This window comes from Cheilinus undulatus, linkage group 2, assembly GCF_018320785.1.
Source record: "Cheilinus undulatus linkage group 2, ASM1832078v1, whole genome shotgun sequence".
In the NCBI taxonomy this organism is placed as follows: Eukaryota; Metazoa; Chordata; class Actinopteri; order Labriformes; family Labridae; genus Cheilinus; species Cheilinus undulatus.
The window spans coordinates 28,311,015-28,327,035 of record NC_054866.1 but is presented as its reverse complement, the minus strand read 5'-3'; the positions used below and the strand labels follow the sequence as shown (position 1 = coordinate 28,327,035).

The 16,021-nt window shown below is 37.3% G+C and overlaps 1 protein-coding gene across 1 annotated transcript in view; it reads right to left on the bottom strand.

Annotated features, from left to right (window-relative positions):
• Window positions 1-724: 724 nt before the first annotated feature.
• tlcd2 (TLC domain containing 2) overlaps window positions 725-16,021 on the bottom strand; it is a 43,125-nt gene continuing 27,828 nt past the window's right edge. The window contains exon 4 of the mRNA XM_041811703.1: window positions 725-4,002. Coding sequence (XP_041667637.1) covers window positions 3,622-4,002 — 381 coding nt within the window. The 3' untranslated portion in view covers window positions 725-3,621. The remainder of the gene's footprint in view (window positions 4,003-16,021) is intronic.

Genomic DNA, 16,021 nt, shown 5'->3' with positions numbered 1-16,021 from the left:
TTTATTATGCAGATATGCTAGATTTTAGTTTTTTAAAAATTAATTTTAGTTTTTACCACTCTATGGGATACCTGTCAGGGGTAGGATTCAAAAAAGTTGTTCACTTTTCAATTTATCGAGTCAGTTTTGAAGTCTGTATACAACTCAAGAAGACCTCAAATTATCATTGTGTAAAGCCCTCTCCGCTAAATTGTGTCTACTTAAGTAGAGTTTACTGTCAAATATTAAGTAAACAGGTAACTTTAAAAAAAGGGAGTTTAATGAACTCGATGTAAAGCAATGGACTTAAACTAAACTAAAATTAACAAGTCCAAGCAATAACACATTCAGTTTAACTTAATTTAATATAACATTTAACCCTAAGTGTTCATTGTTCATGATGTTTTTCAATGTAACCTGTTCTCTAGATTTTTTTTAAAGTAACTTATCTGGGCTTGTAGAGTAGGAAATCTGGGAGAAAGTGGGGAATAACGTGGAAAAGGAGCTACAGTTCAACTTGAATGCAGGCTACCCTCTTTGACGACAGTCTCTGCGCACCCCATTAATGTTTCTGAGTTTTCCTCTCTCCTTTGATAGTTTGTATTATATCGAAACCTTCACCTTATACAGCTTATTCTACTTTTTATAAAAGCCAACCAGCATCTGGACCTAAAATTACTATTCATAAATGTACTGGAGTTAAAACCGTCTGTGAGAGTGCATGTGTCAGGAAAGAAAAACAACATGTATTACTCTGATTTTTATTTTCATGTTAAACGAATAATGTCATTTTATAAACATATGAACTGGAGTTATAATTACAAAACAATTTCTGCGAAAATATGAAAAAATAAAAGTTATATTTATGCATACAGACAAAAATCTGTGAAACACAACAGTCTGAAAAAGCAGAGGAGTTTTCACAACCTCAGTTGTTCTTGTTGGCTTTAGTTTTCCTTGTTTTTTCCTTTTATTAAGGGGTTTCTCTGTCCTTTACAAGTTGCACAGTGTTAATAGTCTAAGCTTTGTCAAAACTATATGTTTAAATTATTAACATGGACAGAATTTCTAAATACTTAAGTTTTACTTTCAATTATAATGGAGCTATTAAAGAAAAGATAAGTGCCGCTGCAGTAAAACAACAACCTTTAAGATGAGAGTGAGTGGAGTACGAGTTCATAACCTCTGCTTTCTGCAAATACATGCAGAAACCTTTTTCCTTGTTTCCATTACCCCAAAATTAAACAGCTAATTAAATTAAGTGTTTTTTCTGGGTTGTTTGAAGAATCACAGTATGAAAATCAAGCTTTAAATAGCTAAGAAGGAAGAGGAATCAGAGTACAGAGGGCAGTACAGTGGCTTGTTTTTTGGCCTTAGACTCCTCAGTGTTGTTACAGCTTCAACATGAGGAGGAAATCTCAACCTGGCTGCTATCAAAAATCCTCAGAGCAGGAAAAAGAACAAATCACACATTATAATCTAGAAAAAAATTACAGCACATCACAAGTATAAGCCTTTTGTTTGTTAGAAAGAACTTCAATTGTCACCAGTTGTCTTCACTACAACCACAATGTTAAGCTGCCCTATCAATCTCAAAAATTGAAAGAAAATTTACATTCAGGATAAACAAATATCACTACTGCTCCATTACTCATGATCTAAAAAGGCATGTAGGAATCAGTCACAACATCAATAATCCAAATTTACTGAGTTCCTCTAAAACAGTGCTTTTTCCATTAGTGCAGTGTTGTCTTGATTTTCATTTGGACAGAGAGAAAATTCATGAGCTGTTCCAGCTGCATTCAGGTAATAACAGTCGATTATATGTTTAAAATTAGTTTCTAGCAACTGCAAGCAAGTGCAGTATGTTTATGCATGTTCAATGCCTTATTCTAGGGCATAAATGTAGACTCTTTACAGCTGTGATGATCATGAAGAATAAAAAATATCAGCTTGAAAGAAAATTAAGTCCCAAGTGGCGCAATGCCCTGCAAAAACATGACTTACATAATCACTTCAGTTCCAATATAATCAAAGGTTTCACAACAGAAAATCCATTTAACATTGTGTCCTTTATATATTCAATGAACAGCTTCTTTTTAGTAAAAATAAATTACAAATCTACAAAAATCACCCCCAAAAACAATGAATATACACACAAAAAAGCAACATCACCAGAAATGGCATCAAGAGTGTACAGCCAAGAAGGGTCTTCTTTTTTGACAGTTTGCTGTATTCACAGATCTCAGACAGAAAGTTATTTTTGTTTCTCTGCTTGCCAGAAACCCTCAATTAAAGGCAAGAGGTGCAGCTCTATTTAAATGGTTCAAAATTAAGACAGCTCTGGTGTTGTGATGTTGAGGAGTGTGCTGCCCTCTACAGGCCGAATGGAGAATAACTTCTACCTGCCTGAAAGCTCCTACTGCTGACTGCCGACTATCAAATATGGCTACAGGAATACAAAACACAATGAATTCATTAATGTCATTAGTAATAGCTGATTGTAGGTCTTGCTGCTGCTGTTTATTCAGAATCAAACTGATTTGTTTTGTTCCTCCACAATCTACAAGCAGAATGGTAGCAATAAGGACAAATCCTCATGAAACAGGTTATAGTGTATATTATTTATGATGCATGTAAAGCCTAATATATTTAATTCATCTTTTTTACCTTTGTGTTAAATTACAATTTGGCATTGCAAGAAAAGGAAACAACTGATAGCCGTCAAATTTCACACAAGTAAAATCTAATCTGTTATACTGAAGCACCACTTCAAGGTATTACAGGTTTTTTTTTTTTTAAATCACCCTATTCTTTTTTTCAAGTCAGGACTGATTTTACTTTTTCTATCTTTACTCTTAAGTTTTTTCTTCTTCGATGGCAAACCCTGCCAAACACTGACAGCAAAGCTTGTTAGAAAGAGGCAGAAAAGAGTTACAAGCCCTCTGAGGTAGCAGGCGGTTTTTAGTTGAGGTGATACGGTGGAAATAAAAGAGAAAATTCACCTCTGCAGTGCGAGTGTTAAACAACAATAAGGTTTGGATCCCACTGATTTTTAAATCAATGGTAAATATTTGTTAATGTAGATAAACCACAACTGTATCATATGTATAGAATATATATATATATATATGAATAAAAGGTAACTCTTATGATATGACTAAATATATAAGAAATAGTTTCCTGTGTTTCTCTTAGGGAAGTGTCAGAGTGTTGGAGGTGTCTTCGGACAGCGTCTCCATGAGCTACATTTGAAAACAGGTTTAGCTGAAACACCCTTCAGGACAATAAGGCGTTTTGGTTTTATGAGGCCTACATTGTTCTTCCATTAGTGATCCACTAATAACTCTTAAGGATGACTGGACCACACAAACAACTACAGAGGTTAAAACTACAACTAAATGTAGCTCTAAGCACAATGGCAGAGTGTGATCCTTTATTCAAGTAAGGCCATTTATTAAAACTGTTTTTATGTACCTGTAAAGTCTGACTGAAAGACAGAAAGATCCCCCCCATCTCTTAGTTTTGAGTAAATCACTGACAAGAAGAAAGTACCAAATCTCAGCTGCAGGAAATTAACATACAGTGACGAACAGGAGTGTTTGTGAATGTCATCCTTCTTGTGTCCCATCCCCCTCCTCTCTACATCTCCTTCTCTTTCTTGGTCTCCCGGGTGCTGCTCTTCAAGAAGTCGCTCCTGAGCAGGCGATAAAACAGGACGATGTTCATGGCTGTCATGATGGCCATGCCCACGCTGCCCAGCGTGTATGCCAGCAGAGGCACCTTGTCCCTATTGAGCACCAACCAGCGGGTCATCCAGGCCAGAGTGTTGATGCGGAACACCACGTACGTGCCCAGGTTGATCATGCTGTTGACCCGGTACAGCGTGCCGACGGCCATGCTGGCCATTCGCAGCATTTGCCTCAGGTGGAGGAACACGGAGTTTATCTCCACTAGCAGGGCGACTACAGCAAAGCCAACATAGCGGCAGGAGAGCACCGAGAGGCCAAAACAGGTGATCACCTAGAGAGGACAGGGAGGAGAAACAGGATTAGTATGGTCAAACAAATACAATACTTCTGATGTGTAATGGACAGCATGTTTCATTACTGTTGTTCTTATACCAATAACTGTAGATATCAAATACTGCCAAAAATTCAGTTAGAACAGACAGCTGTCCACAGATAAGTCCGGTTCTACTTGTGGTTTCTACCTGTTAAGTGCTGATAAGTACTGACTCATGTTGGATAAACACCGGGTCTTTTAAAGACTACAAAAAGTTTGGTCCAGATCTGCTCTGTAAGTTGTATTCCATGAGATACGTTTTGGTGATATTGGCCATAAACAACTAAAATAGATTAAATAAGAACAAACAAACAAACGAACAAACCCACCCAACCACATAACCTCCTTGGTGGAGGTAATAATGTGTTACTACACAGTACTGGCAAGAAGCTCATCAAATGGACTTTTTCATCATTTGATTTTCAGAAATGACACCCACATGCCAGACAGATTGTAAAAGGCAAGTAAGCAATACAATTTTTAAAAATCTGTGTTTTTCCAAAATTAAATGAATGCCTTAGTATTGAAGAAGCAGTATTGCAAATATTAAAACTGAGAATCTGTACCAGGAGGAAATTCATTCATAAGTTTTAGACATACTGCTTCTTTATCTTTGATATAACATGATAGAGTAGTTGAGCTGCCGCCTACACAAGTGTTTTTCCTTACTGGGGTCCCCTGAGATTGCAAAAGATGTCTCAGAAACTTGGAGCGAAGAAAGAGGGAAAGAAACAAAACTAATGATCAACCAATATATTATACTTGACAGTTACATTTCAATTTGTCTTACAGGTTTTTTCACACTTCAGGCATTAATGCTAAATTCTGATCTTTTGATGGGATCTGATTTTTCTGTTTTGCTGTTCACACTGCAGTCCAGGATCAGATATGTATCTGATTTAGTACCGCACATAAAAGTGGCCTGAATCTGATAAGAAAAAAAAAAAAAGTCCTTTCCGACATGACTTGTGCAGTTTACACTGTCAGAAAAAACAATCAGATATGAGTCACATATGACCCAAAATAAACCTCAGATTTGGGTCACTTTTAACCGCAGTGTGAATGTAGTAGATGTAACTTATCACTAAAGGCCAAAATCTCTAAAATTGTATTTCACAAAGGAAAGGTGTATTGCATGCAAAGCAATGAATGACACTGAGACAAAACCAACAACAACAAAAGAAATTTACTGCTAGCATCATTGTTAAATATCAGTAAATAAAAATGATGAAAGACTGGGTCCTTGACTTGAGAGCCCTAGACATATAAAATGCAGAAACGCACCAATCTTTAATTTGTTGACAATATCAAGCGAAGTCATATATTAAATCACATATATTTAAATTAGGATTGTTCTAACTTTTTTGAGAACATTTGTTAAACAAACCTGGAAAGATTAAAGCTTATCTGAGGAACTTACAGTATATTTAGGTTTATTTCAGTACCCCTTATGGACAAAATACCAAGTTTAATCCTTCTAAGGTTTCCCTTGAACCTCTTTAAGTTTCGTTTTTGCTCATACTCCTTTACCCTAAGAAATCCGTTTTATCTTTTACCAAATTCCATTTTTTTAACCTTTTCATTTCTTCTTTTCATTAATTTTACCTTAAAAGAGTTTCCTGTTTATGTAAATGAATAAAATGTTCACCAATTGAATATAAATAACCTCAAATTTATTGAAAAAGGGCCACAGTTGGCCCAGGAGCCATTGTTTGGATAACCCTGACATAAAATAATTATAACTAGTGTAACAGTCAGATATTTTCAATATATATTTTTTTCACAGTTTTGTTTATTAAATTTTGTACACAAAGAGGTAATAGGTTCACAGTACTTGACTGTGTATTTTTTAAAATATTTTAAGACACATCCACGTGTATAATCACATCCTAACTGATGTTCATAATGTAAATGAAGAAATCCTTCTGTTCTCTCAGAGAGTGACAGTAACTTAATAAGAAGGTCACATTAAAGTTAAATGGTTAAAAGTAAACCTGTTACCTAAATTTTCTTTACTCTCTCAGTATGTAACCGTGCATGCAGTGTGGTGCTGCCTTGTGTCCTCCTGACTGTAACGGTTCTCTTCCCATTTCCCTACATCCTCACTGTCTGTCCGTCTGCCTTATATCAGACCGGTACATTAATGCAGACACGTATTGGTTCATTAAGCAACCAAAGGAAACTAAAATATCTATGGGAGAAATTATTAAGCTAATTGATACTCAAATGTAACATCTTTTAGACTGCGGGACTTTGTAAAATCTTGAGTCCGTCTGACACGAATTTGAAGCCTCCAAGGGGTGAGCAGGTCTTCAAGTTGTGACTTCAACTGTGTGCCTCGTGCACAGACACACCTCTCTCTCTCTCTGTCTCCCTCTGTGACTCTCTGGTGTGATGAGGTAAAATAACTTGATGCACGGATGCAACATTATATCGCACTGTACTGCCCCGTGTTGAGCTACGTGATGTTTGCCAGTGTTTCGTGCAGCTGCTTTGACATGCTTTGTATTGTTTAGGAGGGGGCGGGGTGAGTGTTTGTGAAGAGAGGCACAAATTGTGCCCCGCTTTAGTGTTCCCCTGGAACATATTCCCCAGATAAACATTCCTCTTTCTAAAAAACACAGCATTTCAGTCAAAATCATTCAATTTCTGCGATTTCAGCATTAAATAGTAGATTCCGTTTTTACTGGCCAATTCTGTGATTCCGTTAACGCGGAAATCATAGGGCCCTATTTATACAGACTCCAAGAGATAAATTTCCCAATGGAAACAATAAAGAGTATAATATCATGTTGTATTGTATCATGTTGTATCACATCATGTTGTATCGTATTGTTATGTATCATATATATATTGTATTATATCGCATTATATAATATAGTATAACATTGTCTCACACCATGTCAATCTAACCTGGCACGCCAGATAGATGTGTTTTACACATCCATCTGGAAAACATATAGATATACTCATAGACAGCGATTGGGAAAGGGCAGAACCTTTGAAAAAAACTTGGAGGGTGATTGGATGAACATCCTGTCTGTCACATCTTTACAGGCCAATCAGAGCAACAAAACACGTGACATAGCTGCTATCGAGCTGCTCCCCTACCGAAGGAGTCAACTCCATACAGAACTGCATAGCACGAACCATGGCGACTGTAGACATGTCAGTACACGACTTTTGTCGTTTTTGAAAAGAAAACTACTCAGTCCTGTTGTTTGTTCTTCTTTTAACGAGGAAATGTTGTCGAGTTCTGATAAAACTGGCGCTATAGCAGCATCCACGCTAATGTCTTCCGCCATAATAGCACCGGCCTCTTGTTGCTGCTCGCTTATGTCACAAATCTTCTGCACACGAAAGTACTGCCCCTCGGCGCTGATTGTTCCTGTCACTTTCTAACCGGGCCCAAACGGTTCAGGCAGGAGCTTTGCAAGATGGATTCGCCAGTGAGAAACATGGAAACAGGCTTATATATCTGCTTTGCAAGGTTACTATCCATCTGTATCGTATTGATACAGATAGATGGCTTGTATTGATCGTATCGTATCAGTCCTATTTAGAATATCTCACATAAAACTCGCAACGACTCTTTGAAATAAAAAAAAATCAAAAATAAATAAAATTCAGAATACTGTTTCCACAGTCTGCTTGTAATCAGCGTATCTGACACTTTCCCTGCAGACATGTTCAAACCATCTAAAATAACTGTATAAGAATCAGTAATCTTCTTTCTGGTGGTCTGTCTCTCATGCAGGTCATACAGGGGGATTCACAAAAGTTTTCAGTCTGTTTCGTGACAAGGTAAAATCTCCCCATCGGAGCTTTAAGTGTATTTATATTGTAAACGGCCATGGTAGTATATGATAGTATTCTCACTTCTGACTTTTACTTAATGACCACATGCAAGGACACATCTCTAATGAGTCATTTCTGCTGATGCACACTTATGAAAGTGTTTGGTAACCAACTGAAAATCTCCACCAGATGGCAGCAACACAACTCCAAACCAATCAAACAGTTGACATGCTCTACTCGACAAATCCTGCACGCTGACATCACACCAGGAGGCAGGATTACAGTGTCTGAAAGGTTGTGACAGAGGTGAAATTTTCTGTCTAACACATTAACAGCAGCTGTAAAATTTAGACGACAGAAGTGTGTTGATACCATAACAGACTGTTCAGCCAAACCCTCCACAGGAGCTGGCACCGCCTCACACACAAACAACCCCCAGCTTCATTCACACTCAGAGCACACTCGCAGTGTAGCAGGAGGACTAACCGTGTGCAGACACATTGTACTTTAGTTGCCACATCAGCTCTTCAGAGGATGGGAGTAGAGCATACAGCAAATAAAGATTAATCAAAAGTCAGTGAAGTCTTTGGTTAGTTATTGTAGGTCATGAGATACATTACTGTGTGAGAGAATGACCTTTTCTATCAGCCATGCCTCAGCTGGAGAAGCATCTTGTGTGTTTTTTTCTGAGGTCACAGGATGGTCTCTCTAACAGCGGTCATGTGATGCTCTGCAGTAGGTCAGGCACAGGGCCATGTGAGGAGAGCTGGCAGAAAACAGACCATAACTGGCCCTTACATTAATGGATGTGTCCTTGGTTTTAAAAGGGTTTCAAGTTCAAGTGTTTCCTTTTCACTGGACATGCTTCACTTCTTTCCTTATCTGTCTTGGCAGTGGTTGCACAAAAGAAAACTAGAAAAGCACTCGGAGATTGCAGACCTCCGCCATTAGCCCTATCTCCCAATAGTAAAGAATTCCTGGATCCGTCCCCATGTGCCCCCCACCACAGCATTCGCCAGTTACCCCTCCCCGGTGGCCCGCGGGGTGGAAGCACAGTGAGACAAAGCATTGGCTTCGCTATGGGTGGACTGTCATGGTGGAAGCATTGCCTGCTGGTGCCAACAGATGCACTGACAGTCTCACCCAGTATTCACTGGACGACTGGAAGTCATGGCAGAGGGTGAATATTTCTCTATTCCTCCCAGCATTGTGAGTATTCTCGCTACAATTCGCTGTCTTTCTCTCTGTTACGCTCCGACTTGTCTCCTCAACCAGGTGTGTGTCTTTCAGACTCTATAAACTCAAAAACTTTGAATAGAAACACACCCAAAAACTGCTGCTGGGATTGAAGTTACTCATGTCCGCCATCTCCTGGTGTAAAGTGGTAACAGCGCAGACCTCCACCATTAGCCCTATCTCCCAATAGTACAGGATCCTTTAAAAAATTCCTGGATCCAGACAGTGATCTGTATCAGTCCCAAAATCTAATCAGTTCTTCCTTATGCCATTTCTGACATTTCCTGAAAATTTCATGAAAATCCGTCCACAACTTTTTGAGTTATGTTGCTAACAAACTAACAAACAAATTAACAAACAAACAAACCCACCCATCACATCACATAACCTCCTTGACGGAGGTAAAAATCAAGACAATCATAAAAAAGAGGAAATATTCAAACGGTTTGGTACATTTATTATTTCATGGATGTACAGTAATGTACATACGTCTCTGAACTATAGACACTGCATGGATATTTGGGTTTAATGTGAGACAAGAGTAGAAAAAGCTTTAACTGCATCTTACTGCTTTACAAACATACTTCTTATTGGATTGCATTTATATTCACAGAGGGCACTTAATTGTTATGGGACATTTCTTATACTCCTGTTTAATTAACATTTAACTCCAAGTCTGTATATGTCACTATAAATGAGGGTTGCCTCTCAACGAACTCGAGTATAAATAAGTTTGAATTAATGAATTAATGTGTGAATGAATGTTTGCGACAATGTGGCAATCAATACCATTTTTTTCAGGTTTATCTTTCGTATTGTGCATAACTTTCATTGTTTAGCTTCGTCTACTTTTACAAGATAAACCTGTAAGAATTGATCCTGTACATGTAAGTAGTGTCAAGCACGGAAAAATCTTTTTCTGCTTCTTTTAACAATCAAAGAAATCAATCACTCTGCAAAAAATTTGTTGTAGGGAAAATGTAAACAAAAGGTTGTTCCAGCATCTAGCTGACACCTTCCCCACTGTTGCAGTTTCAGGCATCAAAATGTACAATATATAATTAATCAACCCGGTTGATTATGGTCATGTTAACTTTGTTGTTCATAAAAAGGCAACCATGTTAAAATCAGTCCAATCCATAACACACTAGAAAGTCCTAACAGGAGCTTTAACATATTCAGTTTAAGATGTCAACCAATAAATCAACCAACTTCTTACTAAATGGAAATCAAGAGTACTCTGCAATAAAAATATCACCAAAATAGTTTTTTGTGGCAGTGCTGTGGTTCACTGTAATTTAACAGAGAGCTTTTAGCTATATTAGGTCATGGTTATGTTAGTCATTAGGAAACTGTGGGTTAGTCATACCAAGGCTCAATAAAAGAAGTAAAAAAATTGATCTTTTATGTCTACAAATTTCAGTTTTCTGGGGAAAAAAATCGTAATCATCAATAAGAACGGCTCAAACAATGTTAACTTGTCTGATCATGTTGATAACTAAAAAGATATTTTAATTTTCAACATGACTAATAAAACAGTGATGAGAGGATTGTGACTCAGACTCACATGTACGTCAGTTCAAACAAATCAACCACTGTCAGGTTACAGGGAAAGAGATGACAAACATTACCAATAATTATGATGACGACAGTGAAAGCGCCGCATTTAGCAACACAAACGGGAGGTTTAATCACAGTCGATGTGTGAGGAGAGGAAGCAGTTATGTCAACAGAACGCGGGGCTTTCCTGTTTAAAATACATACACACACCACACAGACACACGCACAGTTATCGGTATGTAAGATCACACCACAGTGTTGGTCAGTCAGTCTGCTGTGAGATTCCTCTGTAGCACAGCCACAGATGCCTTATGTGAGGTGATACAGGTGGTAAGTCTGGAAAACACCTTAAAGATTTGTCATGACACTCTGTTGTTTAAGTCACTGAGGCAGACAACAGCAACAACCATTAGCCAGTAAGGCTGGGCTATGTTTTGTAACTTACGCTTTGATATATAAAACTATCATTTAAACGGATAAGAAACTATAACTGAATCATTTATTTTGATTGTTCCAGCCCCAAAAGGATATAGAAAAGCAGATAAAACTTAATGGGAAAATGTAACTGAGTTATTCACTCACACCTGCTGCTTTTTGCTGAAGCTGCAGGAACAGTGTTGGACATTCAGGCAACCACTCAATTCCACAAAAAGCAACCTCCCTTTCTTTTAATCTGCAGCTAATGTGTTCTACTGATAAAACGGAAAAGTGATAAAGACCTAAAATCCCCAGTTATCAGTATCAGTGTTAGACAAATAGACATCCATTTAGCCCTTCTTTTTTTGGCTTTGACTGTGAAATTGCAAAATATATAATCTATTGTTTGATATGGTGCTTGAGGACAATCTTCTGCTGTGAGGTCTCACATCTCTCATATGGTGACTGATGTGTTATCAAACAGCTGATGTACATTTCAAAAACAACAAAAGACAAGCCTACAGGATATAGATCCTTATATTTTTGCTTTTAGATCAATAAATAAGCAGTGAACCAAGAACCCAGCAAATTAACAAAACTGAACTAAGGCACAGGTCACCACAAAATACATAGATAAACCAAGTGGTAGTGAAAAATGAAGATGTAGTCCCTCAAGTTTACTGTTAAGACTACTCAAAATGCCAGGGAAGCCTCATTAGATCTCATTCATAAAAGTCAGAAAAATAAAAATGCTTAAATCAAAACAACTTCTGGTATCTTTCGCTCATTTCTGTAAAGCCAGTATGGAAGGAGATTTTTGCTAGGAGTCTTAAATCCTGCATTAGCCCCACTTTTGCCCGATTCTAGACTGAGCAAAAGTAAGGTGGCAATAGTATTACTACCACTGTGGAAGACATTATTTGGCCTAAAACTTAACCAATAAACACTACATAAAATTAGCTAGCGTAAGATTTATGAGTTGGTTAAATTAACTACCTATTTTTCTATAAACACGGCACTGAAATTGCAGTCAAAAGCCCTTTTAAAACTCTTATAAAGCCTCCCACCACTACTAGTCACTGTAGCTTCCGTTATAGGTTGCTCCTTCCTGTCAGAGCTTTCCCCGGCACTTTGCCAGACATTAACTAGGGAAGCTTAGCAGTTAGCCTGTCTTCAAACAGTGTGGTATGGCAGTTTTTTTTAACTAGAAAATGGAAATAAAATTGCATGTAGGCTGTTAGGGTTATACTCAGGTATACCTACTCATCTGAAGAGATAAGTAACAACGTTACTAATCTGCAAACAGGAACGAAAGCTGCCGGAGCTAGCTGCTAATGTTAGCCACACTCTACAAGCCTATCAGGATCACATCATACACTGTGACCCTGTAATGAATTTGACTGTTTCTAAGCATTTTCTCCACGTCAGCTATTTAAATGGGTGTTAAACCGAATAGGAAATAACACACCATGGAACATCCTTAATTCAGAGTATTACTCTGCTTTGTTGTGGGGAAAAAAACATTTACTGAAGAAAATATGGATGTAGTCTCAGTGAAATCACCCATTAATCTCTGAAGCAAATCCTGATGTCGGCAAACCGCTTCATCCTGTCCACAGTCAGTTAGATGAGCCCTAATCATCCAAATCTCTTAGCCTCAAAATTATCATAATGAGAGAGTCACAACTTTTTTACCCCTTTACAGTGTGTGTGAACAAAGAAATAAAATAGTCATTCAGGAGATTCTACTTGAATCGGGTTTTGAACATGTGTGTTTGTGTTTTAAAAAGGAAGCTTTGAACATGGCTGTTGATGGGATTTCCTGGGCTGTTGCAGCCAGCCTTTAGAGGACAGTTGAGGAAATGCTTTTTTTTTCCCAATTTTGTGTGTTTAATTATTTAATGTACCTATTAACAATACTGTTTAAAAAAAGACATCTTTAAGTCTGGGAGCAGATAGAAAATTACACAACATAGAAAAGATTAACACAAACACAGACATGCTCGTTTCCATTTACAACCTCTACACACACAACAAAAACAACACATGAAGGAGTGGTGTGTGTGTTATAAAAACACACATTCATGTTGGTTTGGACACAAAGAAGAAAAAAAGACACAAAAATCTCCTGAAGCCCTTATCTCTGACCTTAACCTCTCAAAAACAAGATCATACTGATGCATAACCACACTCACACACCAGGGCAGCTCTAAACATATATTGGCGGTCTTTAGAGCAGCTAATCTAAAGTCTAATCTGATCTGGGAACATAAAACACCATCAAGCATGGACTTGAAAGGTCAAAACAAACTCTTATGAAACCGAAGTATACAATGTTTAAAAAAGAGACTTTGATTTTAAGACAGTTGAATCTATACTACTGAAGACACCATTGTTGTTTTTTCTGGATGTTTATTAATCACAAAAATGTATAGTTCTTTTTATCTTCTTTCATGTGCATCTAGTTTTATGGTGGTAATCTCTCTTTATGAGTTTTAGATATGCTCTGTGAGTCTAAGCCCTTTGTTAGCTTATCTAGTTATAAACATTGACAGCTCAGAGGCTCACAGGTCAAAAATGAAGATATGTAAGACACAATAAAGTTTGGAAAATATGTCACACAGCTATAGCTCTAAAAACATTTAAATGAGAACCTTTTAAAAAATTCCAACAGCTATTAAACACTGTCATTAGGTGATGTAAACCCAAGCTGATACTTGTGCTATTAATTTGCTATGATGACAGTCTTAAAGTAGAATTGGACACAGCTAGCATAAACTCATCCATGTTAACTTACTATGACACAGAGGCCATACACACATCAATATTTATAAAACAATGGGAACACGAACCCCGGTCTCCCGAGTGATATCTATATTACCACTGAGCTAATGGGCAAGCTGGTGACGTCAGCATAATTTACGTACAAAGCGAAGACGACACCTGAAGTGGCCGGAAAAATAGATAAAACACACATGTTCTTTCCTGCAGAACTGGTGTACTTTCTGGAAAAATTCCAGGGTTGCCAATACTTTCATCCATGACTGTATGATACAGACATTGCCTTTATAATTGGCTTTACTGTTTTCCTGTATTGTTCTTTGTATCAGAATGCATAGAAAAGACACTAGCTAGTTAAATGCTTGCTTAAACCTCTCAGACATACACCAAAACAGTCTTAACATTAATTTTTAAAAAATACATATTTTTTAAAACACAAGCAACTAGCTGGCAAAGATGACACGTCTTTGCCTTTATATTTATACGAAAAATAAAACAGCAGTAGCTAGCTTAAACGCATCCATACTAACTTACTGACACAGCCTTTGCCTTGATATTAGAGTGAAAAGACACTCACTAGCTTAAACACCAGCTAAACCATCTTCATGCTAACCTGCTAAGATAGAGCATTTACATTATATTGAGAACTAGAAAAGCACTATATCCCAATAGTAAAAAATATTTTAAAAAATTCCCAGATCCAGACGGTGATCCGGATCACTCCTAAAACCTAATCAGTTCTTCCTTATGCCATTGCGGACATTTCCTGAAAATTTTATCAAAATCCATCCATAACTTTTTGAGTTCTGTTGCTAACAAACAAACCAACAAACTAACTTAACTAACAAACAAACCCAGCTGATCACAAAACCTCCTTGGTGGAGGTAAACATATTTAAAAAACACAAGCAGCTGGCTAAATGCAAACATAATTGACAGTTTTTGCTTTTGTATCCTACAGCAGTTGCTAGCTTAAACTCATCAATGCTCACTTGACTGTATTTGCTGCTTTTATTGAGTAAGTATTTCACCACTGCCATTCAAAACTCATCCATGCCAACTTACAAAGATGGCAGTTTTTGCATTTATCAAAAAAGTAAGATTGGATGCATTTGTAGTATAAAACAAAGAATGAAAAAAAAGAAAAGGCAGGTTAAAAAAAAATCAGACAAGGTCAGGGTGATAATTTGGGCAATTTGCGTCCACACAGGAAGCCAATCTTGAAAATATTCGGAAATTTTTCAAAAGTTCAGTCCATGTGTGAAACGAGCTTTTGCCATCAATTAAGGGCCAGGGCCAGATCACAGACCCTGTACTGCTGTCAGCACCCAAACCAGACAAAGAACCACAGTAATCCCCTTCCCTACCAAACCAGATCCCCAGTGTATCTGATGATCAGAGTGATTCAGCATTAGCTGGATTTGCTGCATAAGCTCTCTGAAGCCTGGCTTTCACGTACAGGAGCTCAGACACAAGAGAAACTGTAGTGAACAGACAAAAACAATCATAAAGTGAGCCCTCTTCAAAATATGATCTCAGGTATTTCTAAAACTGAGTCATATTTTAGTAGTGGACACGTGTTGAAATGATGTAATAAGAGAAGGTAATGGTTGTAAAGTGCAGCAGTAGTTTTGTGAATGGCTTGTATTTGATAAAGGATATGTTAAGTATGATAAATTGTGATAACTATCAGATAACAAAATATGTGAAGGATAATATCAAATACACGTTGTGGTCAGTCTTGAAAACAAAGCAAAATGATCAATCTTAAAGCTCCTGTGAGGAACTTATGTGGTTTGTTCATCTTGGGAAGTGGTACCTTTTATTTCTTTGCTGATTTCATTGTGTAGTGGTTTACAGTGAAAAAAACCTCATCCCTTTCTCTTTAACAGTCAGTCTTTTTTAAAGAATCTTTGCTGAAAAAAGCCAATATCAATCGTCATTTTTAATGAGAATCCCCACAAGCTTCAATACTTAATAAACTAGAAATTTTAAGTAAAACATTATAATTAACATTATGATATTAGTAGAGAATTAAAATGGTCTGAAAGTATTAAACAGCCTTATTTTAAGCGCAGTCACCCACATTATTACAGATGGTGAGCTTTTGGTTAGTGGTTCCAACAAATAAAGGGAATAGAGGAAGAAAAGGGAGTTCTGTTTAAACTTTGGACTCCACGTGTATA